At 56.0% G+C, this 26,761-nt stretch overlaps 1 protein-coding gene across 8 annotated transcripts in view; it reads right to left on the reverse strand.

Annotated features, from left to right (window-relative positions):
• Positions 1-26,761, reverse strand: part of COL16A1 (collagen type XVI alpha 1 chain) — a 53,550-nt gene that overhangs the window by 18,141 nt on the left and 8,648 nt on the right. For 3 of the 8 annotated variants that reach the window (XR_009214468.1, XR_009214467.1, XM_032160040.2), the window contains exons 11-51: positions 26,587-26,622; positions 25,546-25,572; positions 24,494-24,556; positions 24,170-24,211; positions 24,001-24,045; positions 23,864-23,899; positions 23,418-23,480; positions 23,012-23,056; positions 22,831-22,926; positions 22,609-22,647; positions 21,994-22,038; positions 21,832-21,858; positions 21,206-21,316; positions 20,788-20,823; positions 20,514-20,549; positions 20,325-20,435; positions 19,934-19,969; positions 17,800-17,835; positions 17,648-17,692; positions 17,200-17,331; positions 16,399-16,434; positions 16,102-16,209; positions 15,688-15,810; positions 15,529-15,582; positions 15,290-15,331; positions 14,910-14,945; positions 14,770-14,823; positions 14,510-14,578; positions 12,597-12,641; positions 12,479-12,505; positions 11,485-11,544; positions 11,273-11,320; positions 11,101-11,154; positions 6,733-6,786; positions 6,482-6,514; positions 4,198-4,314; positions 4,071-4,112; positions 3,891-3,977; positions 3,116-3,160; positions 2,104-2,148; positions 305-358 (exon numbers count right to left, since the gene is read on the reverse strand). Coding sequence is in view for 1 of the 8 variants with exons in the window: in XM_032160040.2 (XP_032015931.1) it covers positions 305-358; positions 2,104-2,148; positions 3,116-3,160; positions 3,891-3,977; positions 4,071-4,112; positions 4,198-4,314; positions 6,482-6,514; positions 6,733-6,786; positions 11,101-11,154; positions 11,273-11,320; positions 11,485-11,544; positions 12,479-12,505; positions 12,597-12,641; positions 14,510-14,578; positions 14,770-14,823; positions 14,910-14,945; positions 15,290-15,331; positions 15,529-15,582; positions 15,688-15,810; positions 16,102-16,209; positions 16,399-16,434; positions 17,200-17,331; positions 17,648-17,692; positions 17,800-17,835; positions 19,934-19,969; positions 20,325-20,435; positions 20,514-20,549; positions 20,788-20,823; positions 21,206-21,316; positions 21,832-21,858; positions 21,994-22,038; positions 22,609-22,647; positions 22,831-22,926; positions 23,012-23,056; positions 23,418-23,480; positions 23,864-23,899; positions 24,001-24,045; positions 24,170-24,211; positions 24,494-24,556; positions 25,546-25,572; positions 26,587-26,622 (2,340 nt within the window). In the remaining 7 variants the exon portion in view is untranslated. Of the gene's footprint in view, positions 1-304; positions 359-2,103; positions 2,149-3,115; positions 3,161-3,890; positions 3,978-4,070; positions 4,113-4,197; positions 4,315-6,481; positions 6,515-6,732; positions 6,787-11,100; positions 11,155-11,272; positions 11,321-11,484; positions 11,545-12,478; positions 12,506-12,596; positions 12,642-14,509; positions 14,579-14,769; positions 14,824-14,909; positions 14,946-15,289; positions 15,332-15,528; positions 15,583-15,687; positions 15,811-16,101; positions 16,210-16,398; positions 16,435-17,199; positions 17,332-17,647; positions 17,693-17,799; positions 17,836-19,933; positions 19,970-20,324; positions 20,436-20,513; positions 20,550-20,787; positions 20,824-21,205; positions 21,317-21,831; positions 21,859-21,993; positions 22,039-22,608; positions 22,648-22,830; positions 22,927-23,011; positions 23,057-23,417; positions 23,481-23,863; positions 23,900-24,000; positions 24,046-24,169; positions 24,212-24,493; positions 24,557-25,545; positions 25,573-26,503; positions 26,623-26,761 lie in introns of all 8 variants that reach the window. The other 5 variants (XR_009214473.1, XR_009214469.1, XR_009214471.1 and 2 more) reach the window with 5 other exon arrangements.

Below are 26,761 nucleotides of genomic sequence, written 5' to 3' on the forward strand. Positions count from 1 at the left end.
GAGGGGGTGGGTGGGGATGCTGAGTGACAACAGCCAAGGGAGGGAGGGGAGCCCCCAGGTATGCTGCTGGAGGACAGGGGCTGTGCGTGCGTCTGGCAGGGAGTCAGGGCACATGGAGATCGGCCTCTGCTCCTGGGGGAGTGTGGAAACCTCACACTGAGGGAATCCCGGCAGAGAGGCAGACAGTCTCAAGGAGTCCACCTCCCGGCTTCCACTCCGCAGCCACCCCTCGGAGCCCAAGCTCTGCCTCCCCAGCTCTTCCTCCCTTTCCAGCCCTTTCCAGCCCCTGCCAGCTTCCTCTTACCGGCTCCCCCTTGTCTCCAGTCAGGCCCGTGAGGCCTCGCTCTCCTTGAAGGCCCTTGGAGAGAAAAATCATGAGAAACTGCAGGAGTGGGCGGTCCCCACCCAGCCCCTGACTCCTTCCCCCTGCCCCACTGCCTTCTGTTCCCACTCTAGGCAAATGTGGAGGCCACAGTGGCTCTCCTAGTGTCCCCAGCAAGGTGACCCACAATGGGTGTTCCAGCAGGATGACTGGTAGAGGTGTGAACCCCACATATGGGTGCCTTTCAGGAGGATACCCTTCAAGATAGGTAACTGAAGAGATATGCCCTCCAGCGGGGGTGACTCTGGGAGGGGACCTCTCAGGTGCCCGTCGCTGGTATGCCCTGCCATGGTAACTGACTGGGGTACACCTTTAGGAAGGTGATGGATCAGATGTGTGCTTATTCTGAGGGGCAACTGTCAGGAGAGGTACCCCAGATGGATGCTGCCACCAAAGTGTATCATATCATCAGATACCCAACACTTACCTGTCCAAGTCCCCCACCCCAAGCAAAAATCAACACTTTCTTGGAGGGAGACAGGGGAGAGACACAGGAAGGCTGCCTCCAGAGCAGTCCCTGTCACTTTCTAGGGTAAGAGGGCATGTCACTTTCCACGAGAGCTACAGCCCGCACCCCAATTCCTTACCCCAGCCTTTGCAGGTGCCGCGCCATTAAGGGCACTTTTCCTGCCCCCTTCTCCCTCATCCCCTCAAGAGATGGCGCCCAAACCTTTCCACGACACAAGACAGATGGCTAGACGGACAGATGGCCCCTTCACCCAAGCAAGCAGAAACAGACAAGGCCTGGCCACAGATGAGGAGGTGGAGACAGATGGAACTGTGACGAGGAGGGGCCCTGCTCCCTGAGCCTCCATCACCAGGCCTGGGAGGAGAGGAGCCAGGCCCCAGGAACACAAAACCTGACAAACAGGAGGTTAGTTTCCATGACCCAGGAGGGAGCAACAATGAGGCTAGGGGTGATGTAAACACACCTGTGACGATGACGAAGGCAGAGCAATTAACGACACCTGGCAGAAGGAGCCGGCCAAGGTGCCGGGCACAGAGGGGCAGGGCCGCACGACACCCAGAAACCCAACTGGCTGGTATCACATGCCCCGCCTTGGAGCAGACTGGGGCTGGAGCCAAGGAAGAGGAAGGGAAGAGGAGGCAGCTGAGAGTTTCCTCTAGGACGATGGAAAAGGTGCAGGAAGGGCTGCCTTTAAATCCCTGGGTGCCTCTGGACAGCCCTGTCAAGCAGCAGGGCAGCAAACCTGTGCCAGCCTGCAATGTGAAGCCCTAAAGCTTTGGCATCTCTGCTGGGCTCTGAGCCAGGTGCCTGGCAGGGCCCCAAGAACTACTTTCAGCAAATCTTCAGGCAACACCGAAGGTGGTGAGAAGCAGGAGGCAGAGTGAGAAGGCAGGGATGGAGAGGCCCCCTAGAGGCACCAGCTTAAGAGGAAGGTTCACGAGCTCAGGAGGGCTTGGGGGAGTGCTGCAGGATGGTGGGAGAAATGGAGAAGGAAGACAGAATGGGGTAAGAGAGAGAAGAGGAGAGAAAGAACGCAGGAGAGGAGGGAGAGGAGAAAACGGAAAGCAGTCAGAGACTGGGAGGATGTCCAAGCTGCCGGGACCTCAGAGAACCCGTGTCGTTAGCTACCGTGCCTGAAGGGGGACAACAAACACGGAGGACGGAGGTGAAGGCACGACAGGAGGGAGACAAGCAAAAGCCACAGAGACCTGGCTGACCGGGGGAGGGAGGTCGAGCAGTGCTAGGTTCTTACAGGCAATCCGGGGGAGCCAACAGCACCAGGAAAACCTGGGGGGCCCTGGTGGGAGAAACAGGCAGGTCATATCTCGCAGGCACAGTAACCCTGGGACAGCCTGGAGGGCACAGTCTGGGGCTTGGGGGTCATGGGGAGAAGAGGTCATGGGAGTATTTTCAAGGCAGCTGGAAAAGAGCCTCCTTGAAAGTCTTGGCTCAAAAGGCAACTGTTCCTCCCCTTGGCTCCGGGAAGAATGGCTCCTCCGTTGACGGAGATGCAGAACGGCTCCAGAGTCAGTGCTTCCCGAGTCTTCCGGAGTCTCACTGAAGACCCGGTTGCAGTGGAAGCCCGTTTCTTTCGGCCTTGCCCACCATGCCTGCCACCCGACCTCCACCTGTCCCCCGAGTTGGGGGCTCCCTGGCTCTAAGACAGCTCCCACCAGCCATTTTCTTCTCCAAAGAAAGCATTTTCAGTTCTTTCAATCTTTCCTAGTCACTTCTATTTTCCTGCCATGTCAGCATCACAGAGGACTCCAGAGTAGATGCCCTGGTCTGGTTTTTGTAGATTTACCCTAGAGATGGCCCTACAGAACAATGGAGGACAGCTACGTCTTGGCCCCGCGCCCTTGTGGGGACTGGAGTCACAGGCACATGGAGAGGTCTGGCCAGCATGCCGCAGGCTTCCCTAGTTGGGAGGCTGTGAGCCTGAAGCCTAGGCCCCCCTGCCGAGGGCAGCCTGGGGCCACTGTGGAAAGTGCAGGAGGGGGTGGGGACAGGGAAGCAAAGATGTGCCTCTGAGGACCTCCCCTAAGCAGGACCATAGGCAGTGGGCAGAGCAGGGCGGTTCCAGGGCATTCAGTGGTGGGAGAGCACAGTCCCTGCAGACGCTCTGCGGAGGGACCGGGAGGGCAGTGGAAGTTCCCTCCTCCTGCCTTGCCCAGCCTTTTGGGGACAAGGCCGCGGGATGGTGTCTGAGTGTAATGACCCCTTTGAGAGCCTCCCAAGCAGGCCAGGGCACCACCGATACTTACGATAGGGCCTGGAGGACCCGGGGAGCCCCTCATGCCAGGCGGACCCTGCAAAGGAAGCCAAGGGAAATGGATGAAGAGGCGCAGGCCCCATAGAGCCCCCGGGGTTCCGGCAGCCCCTCCTCCCAGCTTGCCAGGGCCAAGGTCAACAGAGGGCAGCTGCTGTCCAAGCAGGACCACTGAGCAACGTTAGAACAATCTTTCATTTGGCTCATTCGGTCATCCTACAAACATTTATTGAGCAACTATTATGTACCAGGCATTAGTCCAGGGGCTAGGATCACAGCATAAACAAAATAAATAAAAACCCCTGCCTCAAAGCAGTTACATTCTAGTCGGGAGACGGACACTAACAAATAGAACAGGAGCTGGTACATAGTTGATGTTGAGTTGACACCTGTGGAATGTTCCTGAATGAAGTAAATAGGCAGGATGTTGGATGGTGATGAGTATGATGCAGGCCAAGGGGACTGGAGGCTCTGGGGTTGGTGTGGATTCAATTTTAAAGAGGGTGATCGGGGAGGTCTCTCTGAGAAGGGGACATTAGAGCAAAGCTGAAGGAGGGCAGGAATGAGCCCCGGAGAAGAGCGTTACGGGTAGAGGACACAGCTGGGCACTGGGGAGGAAGAGTATGTCCCACCCTGGGTCCCGTGTATCCCAGAGGAGCCCAGAGTGGTAAAGGGCATCAGTCACGTGAGGCCTCGGAGGCCCCCAAAAGGCCTCAAAGGCAGACAGGGCCCCAGCTCCCTTGAGGATGAATCCTCATCCCTGGTCTTACCTCTTCTCCTCTCTGGCCTGGCAATCCCGGAGGACCAGGTAGGCCTGGGCTCCCAACACAGCCGGGATCTCCCTCACTGTTGTCGCCCTGGAGAAGGATGGAGACAGTGACAGTGAGCAGTCAGGGCCTGTCCCTGTGGGGCATGAGGCGTGGTCGGGGGAGATAAGGTGAGGCACTCACCCGGGCCTCCTCGGCTCTTGGGCGCTCCAGTGACAAAAAGCACTGCAAGGGACAATGAGAGGCACAGTGTCTGACAAGGCAGCCAGGGAGCTCTCCTTCACAGGGCGGCCCCAGGCCCAGTCCCTACCTGGGCGCAGTTATCGAGGCCTGGCACACCGGGGATGCCCTGGTCTCCCTTCTCTCCCTTCTCCACGAGGTAGCCTGGGTGGGCCCTCTGCCCCTGGACACAGTCCCCACAGATACTCTGAGCAGGGAGTGGGGAGAGGAGTGGGGTCTGGGTCAGAGACGGGCAGGATGGGCCCACTGGGGAGCCTCACTGAGAACCCAGAGCCGGGGCTCCCTGGCCCGCAATCTTTCCTCCTCCCACACCCCCTCCCTCCCCAGCCGCATCCCTGCGGCAGCTTTGCTCCATCCTCGGGGGACCCACTCCCAACAATTGGCTTTGAGTTTCCTCCAGGAAGAAGCTCTGGTACAGCCAAGCCAAAGCCACTTTCCAGACAGGCGTGTGGGCGGAGGCGAGGGGCCCGCAGAGGGACCATCTGTCCCGGCTGTTCCTGCAACCTGCACCCACCGCGAGGACAAGCCACGAGGAGCGAGGCTGGAAAGGCTGGCTCCGAACGCCAGCTTCTCTGCCCAAGGGAGCAAAGGAACAGCTGCGGGAGGAGCCAGGCCCTTCCCAGGAGCCCCTGGGACAGATCTCGGATTGCTCACAGGCTCCTGGCTCGGATTGCGCCACCAGAATTGTCTTCCCCACAGGAAGGGGTTTAACCTTCTCTGGGTCACAGACCCCTCTGAGAGTTTGATGGAAGCTATGGGTCCTTTTCTCAGAACGATCAAACCCACTAGTGAAAAGCAGCCTGCAACTTCTGAGGACTCAGGAGTCCGGAGCCTGTCTGCGGCCAGTGTGGTGTCCACAGACGCCCAAGACAGGAGACCCTGCTCGCCTTTACTGCTCACCACCAAGCCCAGTGCTAATGGCTGGCATTCACTCAGCACCCATGACGCTGGGCATTGTACCTAATAAGCCCTGCACATTATCACATGCCATCTTGACGGCGCAGTGAGGCAGGGAGTCTTATAAGCATTGTGGAGATGGAAAAGCCCACTCAAGAGAGGCAGTGTGACTTGTCTAAGGAAAGTGGGAGCCTGGATTGGCGTGGGCCTGTCCTAGGCCACAGCCAGCGCTCTCTCCCCAGGCTTCCTGGACTGTGGGTGCAGGTGGTGGCTGGGGCTCTGGGTCAGCATGCCCCTGGGTGCCATCTGACCCCTTCTCCACACTACGCGCAGTTTCTATTTGGGATCCTCTGAAGAGCACTTGATGAAGAAGCCAGCAGATGAAATGTTACAGGAGAAATGTCAGATTCTGGATTTGGAGTCACACGATCACTGCCCAGTCATTGACAGAAGCAGAGGGGAGAAGAGCTGGGGGTTTCGTTGCCACAACCCCACTGTGATCCAACATGTAACTGATGCCAAGAGGTTACCCTGAGCTCCTCTGGCTGCTTCTGGAGAAATCTGCCGTTCAGTACACGGAAGGGGTAGAGAGCCCCCATGCGCTGCCCTGACCAAGGCCCATCGGGGTCACGGGATGTCCAGGGCACTAACTAGCCAGTGTCAGAAGAGAGTGGCCAGGATGAGCGGGGGCTCTGGAGGCCAACACAGGGGAAGGACCCCTGAGGATGCTGAGCTAGAGGAGAGAAAGTCCAGGAACACAAGGGCCTCCTTCAAAAACCTGAAAGCAACCTGGGGAATTACTGTGCTCTCGTTTCTAGAGGTGACTAAGCAAAGATGGGCTATGTGACCCTTGATTCCAATAGGAACTTCTGCTCAGTTTGGGAAGCCGGACCAGGCCATAGCCCTCTGGTAGGGTATTAAGGCTGTGTACAGGCCCTGGCACAGGCTGATCCTCTGACCAGGTCCGAAGTCCCCTTTCTTGGATTACCAGAAGTGCTTCTCAAATCCATCTCCTCCCTGGATTCTTTCTGGATTGACTAGAGAATGGCTGAAGCTTTCTTCCAGGCCACACCCAATCTCACAGCCCCCCACCACTGCACTTTCACCCCCTCTGCTTTGCTTTGGAAGCTGCTGGGCTCTGCTGCAGTGTGACCCGGGTGCTACGGGGTCTCATTGCCAGCTGCCGCGAGCAGGCTTCAGGGCTGGGTTCTGCTGACAGCATCTGCCATGTGGGCACCTTCACAGGATTCCTTTAAGCACTCATTCAGCAAATGTTGCCTGGGGGCCTGTTACAAGCCAGGCATCAGCTAGGCCCTCTTAGACAGATGCTTGGAACGCGTATTCCCTGCAAACTGCTGCTCTCTCTGCGAGGTGCCACACAGCTGAGCACTTACTAGGAGAATCCCCTTAGGAGACACCCCCGCCAGCTCACACTTCCCTCCTGGGTACCCTCTTACCTTAAGGAGGTGCTGTTCAATTGGTAAGGATCCCTGCAAGAGACAGATGTGTGGGCTCAAGCAGGTGAGGGGAAGGAACGTGGAGACTTACGGGATCAGATAGAGTCTTGGGACGTGTCATGCACCTTCCAGCCTCAGAAGTGGGAGAGAAGAGAGACCCCCACTGCAGCTACCGGGCCAGCTTCACAGCCTGAGCAGCCCCGGGAAGGGCAGGGAAGGGGCATGGACAGGGAGTCCTGGCCGGTACCCACCAGTTCCGCAGTGAGCCCGGGCTGTCCTGGCAAACCGTTGTTTCCAGGCACTCCCTGTAGCCAAGAAGAGACACGAGTGAGTGGGCTCCATCTCTCTAGCCTGCTGGTCAGCCTGTTTCCTTCTCATCATCCCCGCCTCCTCTTCCCCTTGTCCTGCAGAGCTGAGAGCCCTGGCTGGCACAAGGCTGACATCTATTCTTAGCTCAAAAGCCTCCTGACCCCTTATAGGGAAAGCCAAGGAGGCCCAGAAGAGAGACCCCCCAAACCAGTCCAACAGCGAGGGTTTTCCCCACACATCAGAGGAAGGTCAGAAATTGAGCAGAGGGTCTTCCGTGGAACTACTGTTTATTTCTGTGCTAAGTCGTTTTTCTGTATTTTCTCTTTCTCTTTCTTTTTCCTTATCTTTTTCCTTTTTCTTTTTTTCTTTTTAGAGACAGGGTCTCACTCTGTCACCCAGGCTGGGGTGCAATGGCATAATTATAGCTCACTGTAGCCTCGAACTCAGCTCAAGCGATTCTCCCACCTCAGCCTCCTGAGTCGCTGGGACTAGAGGTACTCAGCACCACGCCCAGCTAATTCTTTTGTATTTATTATAGAGACCAGGTCTCACTGGTAGGCTGGTCTCAAACTTCTGGGTTTAAGTGATCCTCCCACCTCGGCCTCTCAAAGTGTTGGAATTATAGGCATGAACCACCACACCCAGCCTACTTTCTCATTTAATCATCACAGTTATCTTGTTGAACTACGTGCTGTTATCTCCATCTTAAAAATAGCACAAAGAACCCAGAGGAGGCTGGGCACAGTGGCTCACGCCTACAATCCTAGCACTTTGGGAGGCCGAGGTGGGCAGATCACCTGAGGCCGGGAGTTCGAGACCAGCCTGGCCAACATGGCGAAACCCCGTCTCTACTAAAAATACAAAAGTTAGCAGGGCGTGGTGGTGTGTGCCTGTGGTCCCAGATACATGGGAGGCTGAGGCAGGAGAATCACTTGAACCTGGGAGACGGAGGTTGCAGTGAGCCAAGATCACGCTACTACACTTTAGTCTGGGCAACAGAGGGAGACTCCGTCTCAAAAAAAAAAAAAAAAAGAAGAAGAACTCAGAGGAGTAGGTAACTTGCCAAAAGTCACAAGTTGAGCAAGGCACAGAGCCGAGGTCCAGAGCGAGGATCCTGGCTTCTAAGCCCTCTCTTAACCACAATTCCAGCATCATTCCTCAACAGACATCCCCAGAACATTCATGTACACAGCAGGGGTGGATGCTTGCCAGTCAGATTCATCTAGATACAAAATTCTGACTACCTGTATAACTTTTGGCAATTTATTTGGGGGAAAAAAATTCTATGCCTCAGTTTCCTTATCTGTAAAACAGGGATAATTTATGGTGAGGCTTCAAGGAGACAATGGCTGCAAGGATGTTTATGTTAAATCCACGCCACCCGGACACTGTTCCCCTTGCAGATTCCTGAGGCACATTTGCATATTAAATACTCCATGGAGGCAGGGAGTATGTTCCATTTCGAATCCCCAGTGCCTGACATGGGGGAGGCGCGCATTAAGTACGTGTTGAGTGAATGCACCGCTGCTCAGCCTGCTCCTCCCTGCACAGGACCTCCTTGGCGCGCTCTGAGATCTGGCCTGCCTTCAAGTCCCAGCTCCCAGCAATGGAACGTATCACCAGCCCCTGAGCAATTTCCAGGCAGGCTCTACCAGGCCTGGGTCAGACCTGGAGCCAGCCACCATCCAGCCTCCCTGGCACCTCCGTGCACCATCAGGGCTTAGAGCAGTGCCTGGCACAGGGAAAATGCCTTGAACATGTCAATTATTACTATTTATTTATTTATTATTTTTGAGATGTATCACTCTGTCGCCCAGGCTGGAGGGCAGTGGTGCAATTTCAGCTCATCGAAACCTCCGCTTCCTGGGTTCAAGAGATTCTCCTGCCTCAGCCTCCTGAGTAGCTGGGATTACAGGCATGCACCACAAGACCCGGTTAATTCTTTTTGTATTTTTAGTAGAGATGGGGTTTCGCCATGCTGGCCAGGCTGGTCTGGAACTCCTGACCTCCAGTGATCCGCCGACCTCGGCCTCCCAAAGTGCTGGGATTACAGGCATGAGCCACCACACCTGGCCGGAGCATGTTAATTATTATGCCTTAAATCATTATTCATCCCCTGCTCCCCTCTCCAGGGCCAGTGTGTTAGTTCAAGCCTAATACTTTGTAATTGTTTTCCTGACCTCTCAGAACTAAATGTTCTACCTGTTGTCCTACTGTGGAAGCGAAGTGCAGCCAGAGTTGAAACCTAGGCTTAACGACCTACTAGTTGCCTCAGGCATCTTTCTTAACCTCAGTGCCTCAGCTTCCTCCTCTGTGAAATGGACTGAGATGAAATGAGATAACTAAGCACTGGGACAATACAGCCTTGGATGAGTAAGTGCTGTACATCCCTGAGCCTGTTTCTATACCTGAATAAAGGGGCCGCTCGGCCCTCCTGCATCCCACCTGGCGTGGGGCAGGTACCTGTGAGCAGCAGCCTCAGCTTGGTCTCAAGCACTGGCACTAGGTGAGGACTCTGGTGCCTGGGACCAGACTCAGCAGTCACTCCTTTCTGCCTCATTCCCCAGCATGTCTTGGCAGGGTTTACATTACATCAGCTCTCACTTATTAATGGGTCACTTTGAAACGACTCTTACGCTTCCCCAAGCAAACTGCAAGCCCTCTGCAGACAGATTCCTGTTTCCTGGCAGTGTGGCAGGAAGCCCCAGACACTCGGCAAATGTGTGGCTGCAAATATGTGGCGTGGGCTCTAGTTCAGCACTTCCAATGGGGTAGAGAGAATTGGGAACCTGGCAGAGACTCCCATCAGCAACACTGGCTCACTAGAGCAGACTCCCAGCCCACGGTGGCAGGGGAGGTGTGCCAGGGTGGCGGGGGCAGGGAGGGAAGATACAAAACGTATCAAATCATTGGGGCAAGGAGGAGTAGCTTGTAAAAAGCTTCCATGTGATGCCGCCCTGTTTCTTCAGGTGAGAATCACTCCCTTAGGAGCTGGGAGCCAGACACACGGACAGTGGTGTCTATGCCACCTAGAACCTCTGGAAAACGTGGCTTGCTATGCAAACCACTGGGAACTGTCCTGAAAGGCATCAGAAGAAGGCAAAAAGTGCTTTGCATGGGGAAGCCCGAGTCTAGCATCGTCAATTCCTAGTCGGGTGGCCTTACACAAGATACTCCATCTCTCAGAGCCTCAGCTTGTCCAGCTGTGACTTAGGAATAACAATACTGCCTTCCTTTTGCCGGCTTTTATGTAAGGCTCAAATGAATAAAAGAAAGGATGTAAAATAATAATAGTACCCATCATAATAATAATGATACCTAATGCCTTCTAAGCATTTGTCATATAAATAATATATAATAGTCATGGGTACAATTCTATACCCTTCACATGCATTAACTTGTTTAATACTCACAAAAGCCCTATGAGTTAGGTGCACTTAGCAGAAGAGGGCAGTGAGACACAGAGAGGTTAAGGAACTTGCCTACCGTCACACAGCTAGCACATGGCAGAGCCGGGATTCAAGTTCAGGCTGCCTGGCTCTGGAATGTACCCTTTATTCACAGTGTCACACAGATCTTGGCTCCTGATGCTCTCCCCTCAGTATCTCTGGCTTCCTTGCGATTCCCCAAACACATCCCACCTCTGGACCTTTGCACCGGCTGCTTTCCCCGCCACAAAGGCTCTCCCTCACAGCTTCTCATCTCTCTTAAGTTTTGATTCAAACATCACCTTCTTTTCAGTACATTTTGCAAATACTTCTCCTGCCCTCATCCCATTTTCTATCCTCACTCTCTGCTTTACCATTCTCCTTAGTACGTATCACTTTCTAACACACTATATTTTATTTATTTATCGTGCTTATTGTCTGTCTCTCCTGCTAGAATATAAGCTCCAAGAGGGCAGGGACTTTTATTTTTAGCCACTACTGTATTCACAGCACTTAAAGCAGTGCTAGAAAATAGCAAACGTGCAAAAACACCTGTGCGTGAATGAGTGTTGAATGCTGCTCCAAAACAGTGGGCCGGGCTCTGTACCAGGGTAATGGATTTTTATCTGACCCAGATTGTGGGTTCCTGACAGCTGATGCAACAGTGCATTCCTTGAAACAGTTCTGGGAGCGCAGAGCCTGGCCTAGAGGCTCGGTGGGCCCTCCTTGCCACCCTGGGAGGCAGGTAAACAGAGGAGTGAGAAATGGCATGTCTGTGTTTTTGGGGTGGGGGAGCAGCGTCCTTGGGGTCCAGCCTGCAGCAGCTACCCTGACCGCATGAGCTCTGCCACCCGCGCTCCTCATTCTCTTCTCCCCCTTTACCTGCAGCCCAGGTACTCCAGGGGGGCCTGGTGGTCCGGGAATACCTGGTGGACCCTGAGGGAGAGAGGAAAGAGTCAGAGCCAGCAGAGAGCTCTGCCCCATGGCCGAGAGCAGCTGTTTAGGGTGGACAAGCCGCGGGGCGCTGGCGGACAAGAGGAGACAAGCGACACACCTGCGGGCCCGGCTGCCAGGAGCTGCCCATCCAAAGTCCCGGAGCACCCTGGGTGGGAGTGGGGGTCGCAAAAGGGGAGAGGTTATAGGCAACGTCTACACCAAGCGCGGGGCTGCGTGGGGAGGCGGCTGGCCGGGGTGCGTGGGCACCCAGTCGAGGCTGAAGCTGGTCCTCTCCCCCGGGCTGGGGGAGGCTCTCACAGCGCCACTTACCGGCAGGCCAGAGAAGACGAGGTCTCCTCGAGACGGGCAGGAGCACTCCCCTGGCTCACCCTGAAAAGACAAGAGCCTTTGTGAGACACGGACGAAGACGAAGGGCCCTCTTGAAATGGACATCTGAGAGGCACGGGGGCTCTAGAGATGGAGAGGCCAGGGTTTCAGTCCAGGATCTGCCCCTTCTCATGTGCCCTTAGGCAACCTGTTCAACCTCTCAGCACCTCAGCCTCCTCGCCTGTAAAAAGGGAAGGATAATTCTAAGCACATGGAGTCTCAGGAGGACAAAATGGATTTGTGTATACAGGGGTCCTGTCGCATGGGATTATGCAGCAAACGATGGTCCTGCTGTTACAGTCGTCAGTTATAAACTTGTCTGCTGCCACGCAGGTAATCTTGCCTTCAGTACAACTGCAGCCCCACGCCTCTGGGCCCAGCCTGGCTTCCATGCCCTTCGCTCAGGGGCCCCTCACCTCTCTGCCCTTTCACCACTAGTCCTTCCCAGCTCACTTCCTGCCCCATCCTCTGACTCAGGCCCCATTTGAAAATGCAGCTGCCCTCCTAAGGGGGCCTTGGAGTTTTCCAGTCTCCCATAATCCTAGTTGAGTCCCAGGCCAGCAACCAGGTGAAGTCAGGCATATGTGGAGCCCCTGAAACGGGGGTAGCAGGGAGCCCAGGATGTCTCCTCCACCGCCATCCTCCAGTCCAAGGCAGCTTCAGGTGCACAGGCTCCCCTGGTTCGTGGTGGGAAGGCTGGAGGGGCTGCTAATCCGCCAGAGTATGGGTCACAGGTGGGAAGGCTGGAGGGGCTGCTAATCCCCCAGAGTATGGGTCACAGCTGGGAAGGCTGGAGGGGCTGCTAATCCGCTAGAATATGGTTCATAGGTGGGAAGGCTGGAGGGGCTGCTAATCCGCCAGAGTATGGGTCACAGGTGGGAAGGCTGGAGGGGCTGCTAATCCCCTAGAATATGGTTCACAGGCCCTTGGAACTCACCTTCTCTCCTCGTGGTCCTTTTTCACCCTGCAGGGAAGAAACACAGGAAGGTGAGCAGATAGGGGTGCCGAGGCAGGGCCGGCCATCGCTTCCTGCTGCCCCGAGACACTGTACTCACTGGCGTCCCTCTGGGTCCCGTCTGTCCTTGCTGCCCATCACGGCCCTGAAGGGAGAGAGCCCAGAGTCAGAGGGTGAGACTGGGCAGCGGCCAGCCATCTGGCCTGCTGCAGAAAAGGGCTGTAGGACAAACAGAAGCAGCGCCAGGCTCCCCTGGAGCCCAGGGCCCAGGGCCCATGTTCCAGAGGAGGAGACTGAGGTGCCGGACAAGGAAGAAGCCTGGCATTGCCTGAGCATGTCTGGGTGCCAGCCACTGGACCAAGTACCCATCAGGGAACACTGAATGGAATCCCCTCTCCCAGCCCGGCAGGACGGTACTGTTCTGGTTTTCAGGTGAGGAAACTGAGCCTTGAAGAAACTTCGTGATAGACCCAACAGCCAGCTGCAGCCAGGCGTGTGTAGGCCTGAAGTCTCTGCTCTCTCCTCTCTCTCTTTAGTGCTTGATACACTTTCTTCCTATCACAAAAGTTACATCTGTTGACCTAACTGGGAGAAGGGGATTTCGGCCCCTATTTTATCCACAAGAAATTGGAGACTTTGAGAAGCTGTCACTTGCCTAAGGTCACACCCCTAGCGAGTGTGGGGCTGAGGAAGGGAAGCCTGCTGGATGGAATTCAGCATGAGGAGAGGTCTGGAATGTTCTCCTGAAAAGGAAAGCAGCTTGGGCAACGGCATGGAGTCTGCTCAAGCCAGGAGAAGCCAGCCTGGCCACACAGAGGCTCATAGCTCTGTGCTCATGGCTCCTTCCTGTGGGCTCCGCCACCTTCACACCTGGGACTTGAAGCTCCCTGAGGACCAGGCCCACGTCTCTCCTTTTGCCTGGGGCTCCCTGGGACAGGCAGGAACGCTGGCTGTCCAGCTCTGAGGGGCAATAGAGACTGGCCGTGTGGGCTTGGGTGAGTCCCTGACCGCTTTGGGTGTTGATGCACTCTCCTATCAGTGAATCCCAAACTGGAACTAGAATTTCTCCAGGGATCCGCAAAGATAGAAGAGGATACAGTTCACTGGGCTATTTTTAACATTACCGAAAGCCCAAGACAAATTACACATTTGCCCACCGCCTGGCATGGAACAGACTGGCTGAAAGGTAGCATGCCTTTGATTTTGGCTGCAATTAGATTATCTGGTAAAATTCTCGCGGGTTCATGTGGAGTAGAAGCTGACGACTATACAGGTCTTTGATGACTAAAAATGAGGAAATGCACTTATGATTACTTAATCCATGCAATTTGTTCAATAGACATGTCTTTTAAAACCTGGGAGCCACTGGGTGAATAGTACAAAGGGAAGGTCTTTCCAATTACACTGGAAGTAGTTGCTGGTCTGGATCTGTGCTGTCTGATACAGTAGTCCATGGCCACATGGGGCTATTTAAATTTAAATTAATTAAACTTAAATGTCACTTAAAACTGAGTTCCTCGGTCACACTAGCCACATTTCAGGTGCACTCAACGCCACCTGTGGTTGTGCAGAACGCAGCTTCCATCCTCATAGACAGTTGTACTGGGCAGCACCGGTTCACAGGTCCCTAATGACTGGGGATGGGCTTTGAGTCAGACAGGCCTAGGTTGAAGTCCCTGGCTCTGCCTCCTCACCCTCTGGCCTTCAACTTCCTGATCTATGAAGTGAGTTCCCTTACAGGGCTGATGTGAGGATGACATGAATTTCTGTGTTTAGAACTTAGGACAGGGCCTCAGCATGATCACTGCTCAAAAAATGGTGGTGATCATTATTGTATTATTCAAGCATTTCCCTAAAAGAGTGAGGTCTTCCTTGTCTGAGGCCGGGCTGAGGCCTCTCTCCTCCCATCCCCGGTGCTGCTGGGATGGGCAGGGTCAGCCCCGTGCCCTCTTCCCAGCAGAAACATCCTTGGTTCCAGCAACACCACCAGCACGGAGCACAGAGAAGACTTACTGGAGGCCCAGAGACACTGGCCCCAGGAGGTCCCACGGGTCCGGCGGCTCCTTTCACCCCTGGAGATCCCTGTGTAAGAGGGGGTACAAAGGTCGCAGGGGCAGAATTGGAAGCCAGCTACAACCCAGCAGGTAAGACACATCCCAACAGGTCTTGGGCAGCCCTCTGATAGGCATCATTTGGCCCCCATGTCCCCTGTCCCTGCTGCTGGGACACCCTGGAATACTGCAGGCCCAATACCCATGGAGGCAGAGGCTCACCTGGGCACCCTTCTCTCCGGTGGGGCCAGGTGGTCCCCGAGGTCCTGGAAGTCCCTGCAGATGGAAACACAGTTAGTTAACCCATATCCTAGAATGGGCCCCTCCCCTGCTATCCTCCTTCAGGACTCAGGCAGACGTACCTGAATGCCAGGCAAACCAGGGGCTCCAGGCTCCCCCTGCAAGTCAGAAAGGGCAGACTAGGGCACAGCAGCCACAGCCAACCTGCCCCACTGGCCCTGCTGCACCAGCAGACCTGGTCTGGGTGGGGCATCTGCCAGCCCAAATTCAGAAGAGCTCCCCAAGGAGACCCTGAGGGTCAGAGAGGCTGGGGTCAAAGGCAAGTCCCTGACAGAAGCAACAGCAGGCCAGGGCTGTGACCTGATCCCTGATCCCTGGTCCCAGAGCTAAGTCCTGTGCATCTGGGGGCAGGCAGAGCCCTGCAGTTTGGGAGTAGATGGAAGTAGGTAGTTGGCTAATGGAAGTGTTGAGGGGACAGGCAAAAGCAAGGCTAGAGACTCACCTGGGGTCCCTGGACTCCCCTTCCTGGAGGCCCTGGCTCTCCCTGAAGAGGCAGAAGGACAGTCCCTGGCTCAAGGTTCCCCGGTCACCCTTTGCCCTTCTCCCCAGCCCCTTCTCCAGCTTCTCCCTGCCCTACACCCTGCCTCCATTTCCCACTCCACGCTCACTGCCCCATGGATCTCCCTGTCCCACCCCTGCCCTCACATAGCTACAGCCCAGGGCCCCAAGACTCACACATACCTGCACGCCCTTCAGTCCTGGGGGCCCTTGAACTCCTGGTAGACCGGGTTGGCCCTAAAAGGCACAAGGTGGCCCATGGAGTCCCCACGAGAGAAAGGGGGACAGGAGGGAGAGGAGGCAAAGCCCAGGCAGGGAAGGGCTGGAGGGCAGGCAACTCACGGGTTTACCGGGTCGGCCCACGCCTTCAGGGCCCTGCTCTCCTTTGGGGCCAGGCTGCCCAGGCCGTCCTGCCATGTCGGTCACTGTCCCCTGCAGGCTGGGGCAGGCAGTGCAGCCATCACCCTGGTCAGAGATGGGTATAGCCGGGAGCCCGTGAGCCGGGGCTGGCACCCAGGCCAGGACGCCCTGCACCCCTCTGAACACTCTGCCCCTTGAATGCTCCTACCTCAGCCTGGGAAATCAAAACAGGCCCCTGACACTCCTAGCGGAGGAGAAGCCCCGAGGAGCCTCCACTCAGTGACTCTGACAGCCATGAAGGCCCCAGCTGGCCCTGCAGTCCTTCCCTCACTGGTGCGACACCTGATTTTTTTATGCAACAAACTCTCCCGACCCCAACCACCCCGCCTGACTAACCTTTTCTCCTTTTGGCCCCACGGGGCCCCGAACTCCAGGCTCTCCTGACAGTCCTGGCCGCCCTGTGGTGCCCGGCGTTCCAGGGTCTCCGGGATTCCCAGCATCACCCTGTAAGGAGTGGGGTTCAAGGAAGGCAAGGATGGCCCAGCCGGGGGCAGGTTGCCCCCTGGGACTCGCAGGCACTCACAGTCCTTTGCTGGGACTGAGGGTTGGGGGCTAGGGAGGGACGAAAAGGAGGCAAGGAGGGGATCTGAGAGGATGCCCTGCCCACCCCCATGCCCACGGAGGCCCTCTCACCTTCTGCCCCTTCAGTCCACGCTCTCCAGCCCTGCCCTGAGGAGAAAGCATTTCCAGCACCCGCTCACTCATACCGGGCACCACATCAGGCCGGGGCATACAACAGTACACAAACAAACACAATTTCTGCTTTCATGCTAGTGAAGCAATCTTGCCCGGGTTCAGAGGAGAGATTTGTGCCAGACTCCTTGCCTGGCTGACATGGGCAAATTAGCTCATCTATCTCTGTACCTCAGTTTCTTCAGCTGTCAAATGGGGATGATAAAAATAGTATAGGCTTCTGCCCTGTAGGGATCCTGTGAGGTTAGACAAGCTAATATGTCATGTGCAGCAGTGCCTGCCACATAACGTCCACTGTGGCAGTGCTGGCCATTACTATGAAAGCAGTAACAGTGATAATAACCACAGTGGTAACTGCCATTTCCCCAGTGCCCATAGTGTGCCACTAAGCACTTCATGCACACCATTACTAGGCTTTACTCTGTGCAGGAAACAGAGGTGGAGAGAAGGTGACTTGCTCAAGTCAAAGACTTAGTAAGAGGCAAAGCTAAGATTGGAACCCAGGTCTCTCTGGTCCTAGGATGGCGCTCTTTCTGCCCACTCTGCCATACTCTGTCCCAGGATAAAGGGCAGAGACCTGTGAGGGCAGCTCCTGCTGGAGACAGAGGCTCTGACCCCGCCACACCCTCCCCACTACCCCCAATTGCCCAGGGAGTCAAGAGACCCAGGAAGGACCCCTCCCCTCTCCTTAGCCCCGCCTGCATCCCCCCTCCAGAGGCCCCTGCCTATGTCCCACCTCACCTGTTTTCCTGGCAAGCCAAAGCCTGGAGGCCCAGGTTCCCCCTTCTCTCCGGATGGGCCAGGCAAGGCCAACACATGGATATCCCCATCCTGAAGGTTGGACAGGGCCGGGCATGGCTCACAGGGCTCCCCCTGCCAAGCAAGGACATTGAGTTAGGGGGTCCCCCAGGCCCTAGTGCACTTGAGCCAGGTTTGGAATCTAGGGCTGGGGAATGTCACTGGGTCTGACACTGCACCTCTGCTGGGTGAGGGGTTATCTTGGGAAAGATGAAGGGAGAACAGGAAACAAAGGTGGAGCTGAGTCATCAGGGGTCTCCGTGCCTTGCTAAGGGGTCAGACTCTGCCCGACGGACAGCAAGGAGCCCCGGAGTGTTTGAAGTCAAGCAAGACGAGTGTCTATCTAGGAAGCTCACCCAGGCTGCAGCACGGAGAATGTCCCCAGACTCACCTTTGCCCCTTTGATGCCTGCTGGCCCCACTGGTCCTGGTGGCCCCTGCATGTTAAGACGCTACAGGTAATGCCCAGCATCTGCCAGGGCCATGCCTATCAGCCCCCCCACCTTGTCCTCTCCCAAGCTGATGCCATCCACAGCATACTTACTGGACTGCCAGCTGGCCCTGCCTCCCCGAAGTTACCCTGAGAGAAAGCACAGAAATCATGATTAAAGAGGGGATGGACTCCAGGTGCTAGAGCAATCCCAAACCCAAAACCATAAAAGCAGCCCCTTCAGATGTCCAGACTACCCTCTCATGTCCACAGAGGAAGAAGGCTTTCTCCAAGGTCCCCAAGGGAGTCTGTGACCAGCCAGGGGCTAGAAGCCCTATTTCTGCCCCCAGCCTCACCTCATGGAATCCAGCCCACCCTCAGTCCTGGCTCAGCACACAAAAATCATGAAGGCATTTTTCCAACAGCCTTTCATTGGACACCTTTACACGCGGAGCACTGGGCTGAGGCGCTGGGTAGACAGCAGTGAGCAGGACAAACAGTAATGCCTGTTGAGCTTGCACAAGCGGAAATTTCTAAATCATCATTTTAAACAGCGGTGAGTACTATGAAGGAAATCAACAAGGTGATGAGACAGAGTAAGTGGAGGTGGTCAGAGAGGTGTTAACCCTGATTATTACCAGAAGAATGAGAATAAGGTCATCCAATGAAAGAATAGGGGGAGGGTAGAGAAGAAAAACATTCTGGATGCTTCTAGTGGGAACCAGAAGTACAAAATCTGACAGGTGGGAGTAGTCCGGACATATTCCATAATGGAAAGAAGATCTGCATGGCTAAAGCACAGTAAACCAGAAGAGAAGGGGAAGAAGCGGATGAATTTGGGAAGGATGGGGGCTGGGGCATCCGGGGTCCTGTGAGATACAGCGGAGCTTTGTTAGAAAGTAAGTCACAGAGGGACTCTAAGGAGGGAAATACTGATTCTTCTACAAAGCCACATTAAAGTACCAGGTGAAGGCCAGGCACGATGGCTCACGCCTGTAATCCCAGCACTTTGGGAGGCTGAGGCAGGTGGATCACCTGAGGTCAGGACTTTGAGACCAGCATGGCCAATATGGCAACACCCCGTCTCTACTAAAACTACAAAAATTAGCTGAGTGTGGTGGTGCATGCCTTAATCCCAGCTAATTGGGGGGCTGAGGCAGGAGAATCACTTGAACCTGGGAGGTGGAGGTTGCAGTGAGCAGAGATCATGCCACTGCACTCCAGCCTGGTGGACTGCTGCAGGGCTACAGGGGCCACGGGCAGACCAGAGGAGTTTCCACCATACAGGAGAGAGGCCATGGGGACACAGATTACCATGGCAGTAGCGGGTGTGGAGAGAAGTGGAGGGGGTGAGAGAGCCATCATGGGCAGAACTGTCAGGACTCGCTGGGGGCTAGAGGGAGGGGGCAGTGTCAAAAGTGAAGGACCTGAGGATGACCGCAAGGCTGAGCTTTGAGGGGCTGGCTGTGAGCTGATGACTGAGATGGGGAAGCTGGGAAGAGGTGGCAGGCGGCGTGGGGGTGCAAAGGCCCCACATGTGATGTGACATGTGGGCTTCCCCTGTTAGGGTTGAGTCTACACACATACTTCAGTGTTTCTCACACTTGAGCACTCGTACACCCACAGAATTTGGGTAACATTTGGGTAACACTGCATTAGAAGTTCAAGCCTGTCATTTGTCTCCAGTGCAATCATAAATAGATACGTTAACACAGGCACTGAAATTGAGTGACCCACAGGCGTAGTGAAGATTACAGTCTCTGGAGCCAGGCTTCCTGGGCTCGGTCCCAGCTCTGCATCCAATCACCTGTGTGACTTTGGGCAATTTACTTGGCCTTTCTGTGCCTCCATTTCCTCATCTGTGAAATGGGAATAATGGAGCACATACCCCATAAACTCTGGGAGGACAAAACAAGTGAATACACTTACAAGATTTGGAATAGTGCCCGGCACATAATAAGCAATAAAGAAGTGTTACATATTATAAATATTATAAGGTAATCTTGAATGTGCTTAATAGTTTTAGAATATCATCACACCTACACTAAGGAATTCTCTTACAGAACATGAGGGCTCTCAGAAATAAATTCTTTGACTCAAGTCTGCAAAACACTAGTAAATTAATTTCACCGTGAATTTACCGTCTGAATCTCTTGTTTATATTACCCTCATTCCCTGCCCGCACCGCTCCTCCCCTGCCTGCCTGCCAAGAAACTCCAGTGTCCCTGACATCTAACCCAGGTCTCACCTTCTCTCCTTTCAGCCCTGGCACCCCAGCTCTCCCCTGAAAAACAACCAAGACAGAGTCTCAGCATCTCCCCATTCCCACCTCTCCAAGGCTCCCCAGGTCCCAGTGTCCAACTAGAAACAGAAAGGTAAGATAGGAATTATGTCCTTCAGGTAGCTGGACAGTTTCATCAGACAACTGAAGCTAGAGGTGCTAAGAGGAAGTTCCAGGGCAAGGAGCCTGGGGCAGCACAGGGACGGAGGGAGGGACCAGGAGACAGGCCTGGGACACCTGCCTCTTCCCCTCCCTCCTGATCCCTGCCCTGAGACTTGGGATCTGAAAAGCCAGGGAGATCACCAGTATGGCAAGGATGGGCTGAACTGGGCTGGGCTGGGAGAAAGCAGTCACTCACCGGAAGGCCAGGCAGACCAAAGCCAGGGGAGCCCACATCTCCACTGGCCCCTGTGGAGGACACAAGATGCTGGACCCCTGCAACCGAGCTGCAGGACAAGCAGGGCTCTCCCTGGGGAAAGAAGAGGAAGGATCAGAAGTGCTCCCAGGTAGGCAGGGGAGGGCAGCCAGGAGAGCAGGGTTCCCTCACCTTCTCTCCTTTGATGCCTTGGATGCCAGGGTCTCCCTGCAGGGTAAAAAGGTTTGTGGGCTGAGGCAGGGCACGATGGAGCACCCCCAAGCTCCCTGGCAATATGCGAGGACAGCAATATCACACACGCAAACCGTCCAAACATCTAGGGGTCCCATGGGGTCCAAGGCCAGCACCCCAGAGGCAGGGTTCATCAACCCACATAGCAAGCAGGAGCGTGGCGGGGGGAATGAGGCCGGGTTAAGCTACCCCAGTGGAAAGTTCCTGCATGTACCCGATTGCCTTTTTGTCTGACAGCTCCCAGGTGCTCCTGAAAGAGGGGGTCTGTGAGAGAGGGGACTGACCCAGTCCTGCTCACTCCTTTCCTCTACCCCCCAAAACATACCCAATCCTAGGACACAGCCTCACTCACAGTAAGGGTGGGCTCCAGCCCAGCTTGCCCAAAAGGCATCCTAGAGTCTCCTGGAAAGCCCTGGGAGGTTGCCATGGAGACCGGAGGTGGCACTCTAGCCCAGCCCTGAGTTCTATGGTTCAGACCCCTTACCACCGTAAGAGCCCAGACTCTCTGCCCATAATCTCTCTGTGGACACGAGAAGTACCCAGCCCCTCTGCCCAATTCCTCTCTATGATCATGCCCCCAGGTTTCTTTGTGTGTTGGGGGAGGTCCCTCTGTGGTCACCCTGGGCACTCACCCTAGCTGGTACAGGATCACCAGGCTCCCCTTTGGGCCCTGGTTTTCCAGGGAGTCCAACAAAGTTCTGGAACCCTTCAGGCAGTGTTGGGCACACTTCACAGGGGTCACCCTAGCAGAAGGGAGAGGCAATATGTGGACAGGGTGGGGCTGAGACCCCAGGGAAGGCGACGGGCCTCTTGCACATACCAGCCCTAGATGTTGGGTCCGCCAGAGCCCCACCCCCAACATCAAAGTGGACAGCAGGAATGCCTCTGGGGCTTCCTGTTCAACTGACTCATTCATTCACCACAAGATTCCAGGGCGGCACAAAACTACATCCTCACCGTAAGCCTTAAAACATGACTGTGTCCCACTGACAGACATGGAAACTTGGGCTAAGAGAGAAGCTAATTGATTCGGCACATTCATAACCATGTGTGTGGTAGAGGGAGGGTTTGAACCCAGCTCACCCCCAAGCCAGGTTCTTTATGTACTCATTGCACATGGACATCAGAGGAAGAACGGGTGAGGGTCCCCTGAGGAAGGTCCGGCACCCCTAGGCCTAGGGCCCTTGATGCTCACTGTCATTTGCAGAGAGGGGGTCCCATTCCCACCCTGATCTGGGGAGCCAGGCCTGGGACTCACCTTCTCTCCCTTCACACCTGGCTTCCCCTGTTAGAAAAGAGGCAATGGGCATCAGTGCCAGGGCAGAGGGCTGGTGTGACAGCTGAGGGCCCGAGGACCTAGCCCCTCCCTCCAGAGGCCTTGGAAGAGCAGACCCTCCCCTGCTGGACTGGGGTCACTCACAGGTTTCCCACCAGGACCTTCCTTTCCTGGGATCCCGGAGCTGCCCTGTGGTCAGAAGAAAGGATAAGGGGGGAGCCTCCTGGCCAATGCGACCTCGGCATGTTCCCCTTCCCCACCCGTGCCCCTCTGTGATGGCAGAACAATCTTTGCCAAATCTCTTGTCGCCATTTGTTCCATTCGGTAGGTTCCTGTTGCCTGCCCTCCATGTCTAACCCAAGCCATTCTAGGTTTCAAAGGAAGGGAGAAAATGAAGCCTCTGTGTGCCCCTTTACTGGTGCACAGGACCCCAGCAGTCACAGACAGAAATTTCCAGAGCTTTCTCCACATCCAGGCACAAAGCTCTAAAATGAGCTTGGGCCCTCCAGCAAAGTCCACTTTGGTCTTTACAACACTTAGGCCTGCCCATCCCTATACCTGGAACGCAGGCCAAGGTTCCCACCTCAGTGAGCACTGGGATGGGGACAGGACACTCCCCGCCAAGGGGCCTGGCCAAGCTGAGCCCAGCCTCCTCCCTGGGACTTGCTTCCCCTGTGGGAAGCTGCCCCGGCCCCTTCTCCTCTCTCCTCCTGTCAAGCTTGGAGCTCCCCATGTGACCACACTCCCACCTATGCTTACCTTGTCTCCCTTAGGGCCTGGTGGGCCACCTGGATCCCCCTGAGGGCAGAAACAGGTTGAAGTTTCCAGGGACCTCTCGCTACAGCGAGATCTTCTACCCTCACCCTCTCCTCCAGCCAGGACCCCGGGGACAGAGTCTTATCTTCCCCCCTTCATTCCCTGGCCAGGGTGGGAGAGGGGTCTCTGAGAAAAGCACAGCAGGAGAAGCAAGGGGGTACTCACCGGGGTCCCAGGCAGTCCTATCCCAGGGGGTCCAGGGAGGCCGGGGGGCCCAGGCTCTCCTGCCAGCCCCTCAGGCCCAACAAAGCCAGGGTCTCCCTGGCACAGACATAAGGTGGGCATCAGACAGCTGCTACCCCAGCCCTGCCACCCCATCTCCACCCCACAAACATCCACAACTCACCTTCTGCCCTTTGGGCCCAATGACACAGATCTCTCCTGGCCGGCCCTGTGGGGGGATAAGGGGGAGGGTGTACAAACACTCCTGAGGCCTGGCACCTCCCCACTGGGAGAGGTGAATGCCAACCTGTCCCACCCTCCCTGCCCCTCCCCCAAACCAGAGCCCACCCTGGTGCCCCAAGGTCAGCACGTGTCAACCTTATGGTGTTAGAGGTTCGGGGCTCTGAGGCTGGGAGTGAGGAGGCCTGGGCTCAGGTCCTTTTCTGTCCCCTTCTTGCTGTGCTTCCTGGGGCACAGCCCCTCCCCACCCTGTCTGAGCAAGGGGAGGGGGCTGGATTCTGAAGGTTAAATCCCAGCATTCTCAGACCCCGTGCTGCGGGTTGTGGTGGGGAAGGGTCCCAGGCACCTACGTCCCGGCCTGGCTTTCCCGGCACGCCCTTGATGCCTCCGTCGCCCTTCTCGCCTTTCTGGCCCTGGGGAAGGAAGAAGCAGAGTGACCAGGATGAGGAAAGGGCCTGGGACAGCTGGGCAGCTCCATCTGGGGCAGGGACAACTGCCTTCTAGACCCCTGGTCTCTGTCTCCCCTGAGGGTGAATGGCTTCAATCACCATGGGAGGGTAGACAACAGGAAGAACTTCCAGACCAGCCAAGCCACTCACTGGGGGAATCTGTGGCATTTCCCTCTAGGTCCGCTGTGTATTTGGATGAGGCAGGATGACTGGGTGGGGAGGGAGGGTCCTGCCAGCTCTGTGCCCACTGACACCCTCTCCTCAGAGAACCCTGACTCCTCCTTCCTCATGGCTGTAGAGCCTGCAGACCTCCCTGGAACCCGCCCCTCCAAATCCAGGCTTGTTACCTTCTCGCCTGTTGAGCCTGGGAGTCCTGAGGGTCCCTGAGATGAGGAGGGGAGACAAAGGAAGGGAGGGGAGGAAGGGAGGGTAAGGCTGGGCCCTGGACCCACCACCCCTGCCCTATCCCTGGTCCCACACTCACCAGAGCTCCTGACTCCCCCTTCTCTCCCTTCGGGCCTTCTGCACACTGAACAGGGGAACACGGTGTTGGGGGAGGCAGAGGGTCACCTGATGGGCTGCCAAGCACACAGCCTTTCCCCAGGGGCTGGCCCCATATTGGCCCTGAAGCAGGCATCACCTCCACGTCTTACCTGAAGCAGGCCATCCGGGGAGATTCTAACACAGTCATTGCCCTGGGGGTGGGGAACAAGGGATCGGGGTGGGAACTCCTGGGGAAGTCTCCGAGATGTGTTGTGAGGAGGATCAGCCCGGGAACCCCACAGTCCTAAGTATCCCTAGAAAAGAGGGGCTTCCACACCCGAACCCCTAGAAAGACCCTGGCCCTCACCCCCCTCCCGTGATCTGGGCCAAGCTGCAGGCTTTCTGCTGGGATAACGGGATGATGGCTCACATCCCACCTCACCCCAGGGCACAGCTGGCAAAGGTTCTGCCACGGGCGGGGCTGGGACACTTACCCGTGCTCCCTTCTCTCCCTTGGAGCCTGGTGGACCAGGCAGGCCCCGCTCACCTTTCCCTCCCTGAGAGTGAAACCAGAATGGAAGCTAGGACCGGAGAGGGCACATGGGAGCCTCGAGGAAGCTCTCCCCACCTCTGGCCCCCTCCACCCATCCCCCAACACATGGGTACGCAAATACGCACACACGTGAGCAGTGTCCCGCCCCGCGCCTCCCCTCACCACACACAAGCATATGGATTCCACACCCGTTCATCCACATGCCCTCCCACCCCAAGATGCTATTTTTGGCAAATCCACAGTCTCAAGTAGGGGGGTATCCCATCCCCCATACCTGTACCCAAGCACATCAGCTCACACACAGCACAGCTGGAGGCACGTGGGCACACACATGCACGGTGGCAGAAACCCATGCTGGCTGAGTGTCAGGCTGCCTGACTTCAAATCCTGTACTTGCTAGCATGTCACTCAGAGCAGGTCATGTTGCCTTTCTGAGCCACAGTTTCTTCATCAATAAAACGGTATTGACGAGCACACACAAGCACAACTCACAGTTGCATAGCTTCCCTCCCCATCACTCACAAGCTCTGCAGCCTCGTTAGCCCACAGGTATATGGGTTCAACTCCAGCCTTTGTGTGCCACACATATGCAAACATGTGTCCCCGAGATGCATGTAGCCACACCCACACGTAATCATTCTAACACACCCAGTCAGACATATGTGGGCACAGCTGGGCCTCAGTTTCCCCTGAAGTAAAATGATAGCACCCACCCTGCAGGCTGACTATTAAGAGGGTTCAAAAGGGTAACAAGTGTGCACGGGTGTGGCCTAGGGCCTGGTTGCACAGAAGGGCCTCAGAAAAGGGCAGCTCTTAGCATCTTTGTACACACACAACCCCCTGCTTTCTCTACCACGCATACACCTAATCACCCTACACACATACAGGCTCAGGTGGCCCTGATATAAACACACAGCCACAGGGTCACAGGCTGTGGGAATGGCTGGGGCTGCCAAAGAGGACGGGAATGTCCTGTTCTCCATTAGGACTCACCTTGGGGCCAGAGGGAGCAAGTGTGACCTAAGGGGACAGAGGAGAGGGCATCACACTTCCGGTAGAGAGAGAAAACCAGGGACCCAGAGAAGTCAAGCAATTTAGACAGGGTCACACAGCATGGTAGCAGGACCAGCAGCCTATATCCCAGCCCCTGCTCTGCCTCCCAGGCAAACTAGCGAGCTGACTCCATTTGCTCAGCCTGTAGCATTTGCAGAGGGTCTAACCTACCTCCTCTAAACTGCCTGGCTTTGGTTAGCTCCGCCTCCCAGTTGCTGGGATAACATGGCTGCTTGGTTTCCATGGTAACCTCTGCACATCTGGGGACCATCAGTCTTACCAGATTTGGTGGGGGACTGGATTGAAAGAGGGAGCAGGGAGCAGAGGAGGTACTCCTGATATCCCCCGAAGTCAGGGGGCCTGGAGCAGAGGGGAGCTGGGGTTGTGCCCTTGGTGGACCAATGTGGCAGGTCAACTCAGAACGTTAGGCCGCAGAAAAATGGTGACATGCTGCCTATGGAAGAGGCACAGTTGGGTGCCAGCTGGGCTCACACTGAGCCCCTCTCCTTGCCCTTCTGGACCCCCGGAGGAAGGCTGGACCAGGGCCAGCTAGCAAGGGATAGCAGGCCCCGAACCAATGCTGTGGGAGCCCTTGCGGCGCTGAGCCAGCTCTTCCCCTTCTCTAGGCCTCCAGGAGAACGAAGGAAGCCTCCACCAGAGCAGGGAGAGAACTTGCGGGGAGTGCAAAGCTGCCATCAGCAACCAAGGCCCTGGTCCTGCCGGCCACAACCCCATGCCCATGCTCTGAACCCGAACACACTGCAGATGACAAGGCAGGTCACAGGCTTTCTTCCACACAGCCCTGGCTTGGTGGGGATGGCAGTGGGGGGTCAAGCCCGGCTCTGGGAGATGGGCAGGGAGCGAGCGTGAAAGTGTACAAAGACCCCCTTGTCCTCACCCAGGAGGCTGCCAAGCCAGCTCTAGGCAACGTCCACTCCCGGCTCTTGCCCGCTCCACCCTGCACACCCTCCATTCACTCACATTGCTGTCCCGGGCACCATGGACACAGGGCGGACACTGAAAGGGAAGCGCAGGCGAAGAGGTCAATTCTGAGCCCCTGGGTGAGCCCTCCCCACCTCCATCACCACCAGGCCCGCAGAACATCACACATGTCTTGAGTGGAATCTGAGGGGAGCCTGAAGATAGGAATTCTATA

The sequence above is a fragment of the Hylobates moloch genome, unplaced genomic scaffold (assembly GCF_009828535.3).
Source record: "Hylobates moloch isolate HMO894 unplaced genomic scaffold, HMol_V3 SCAFFOLD_8, whole genome shotgun sequence".
NCBI classification, from domain to species: Eukaryota; Metazoa; Chordata; class Mammalia; order Primates; family Hylobatidae; genus Hylobates; species Hylobates moloch.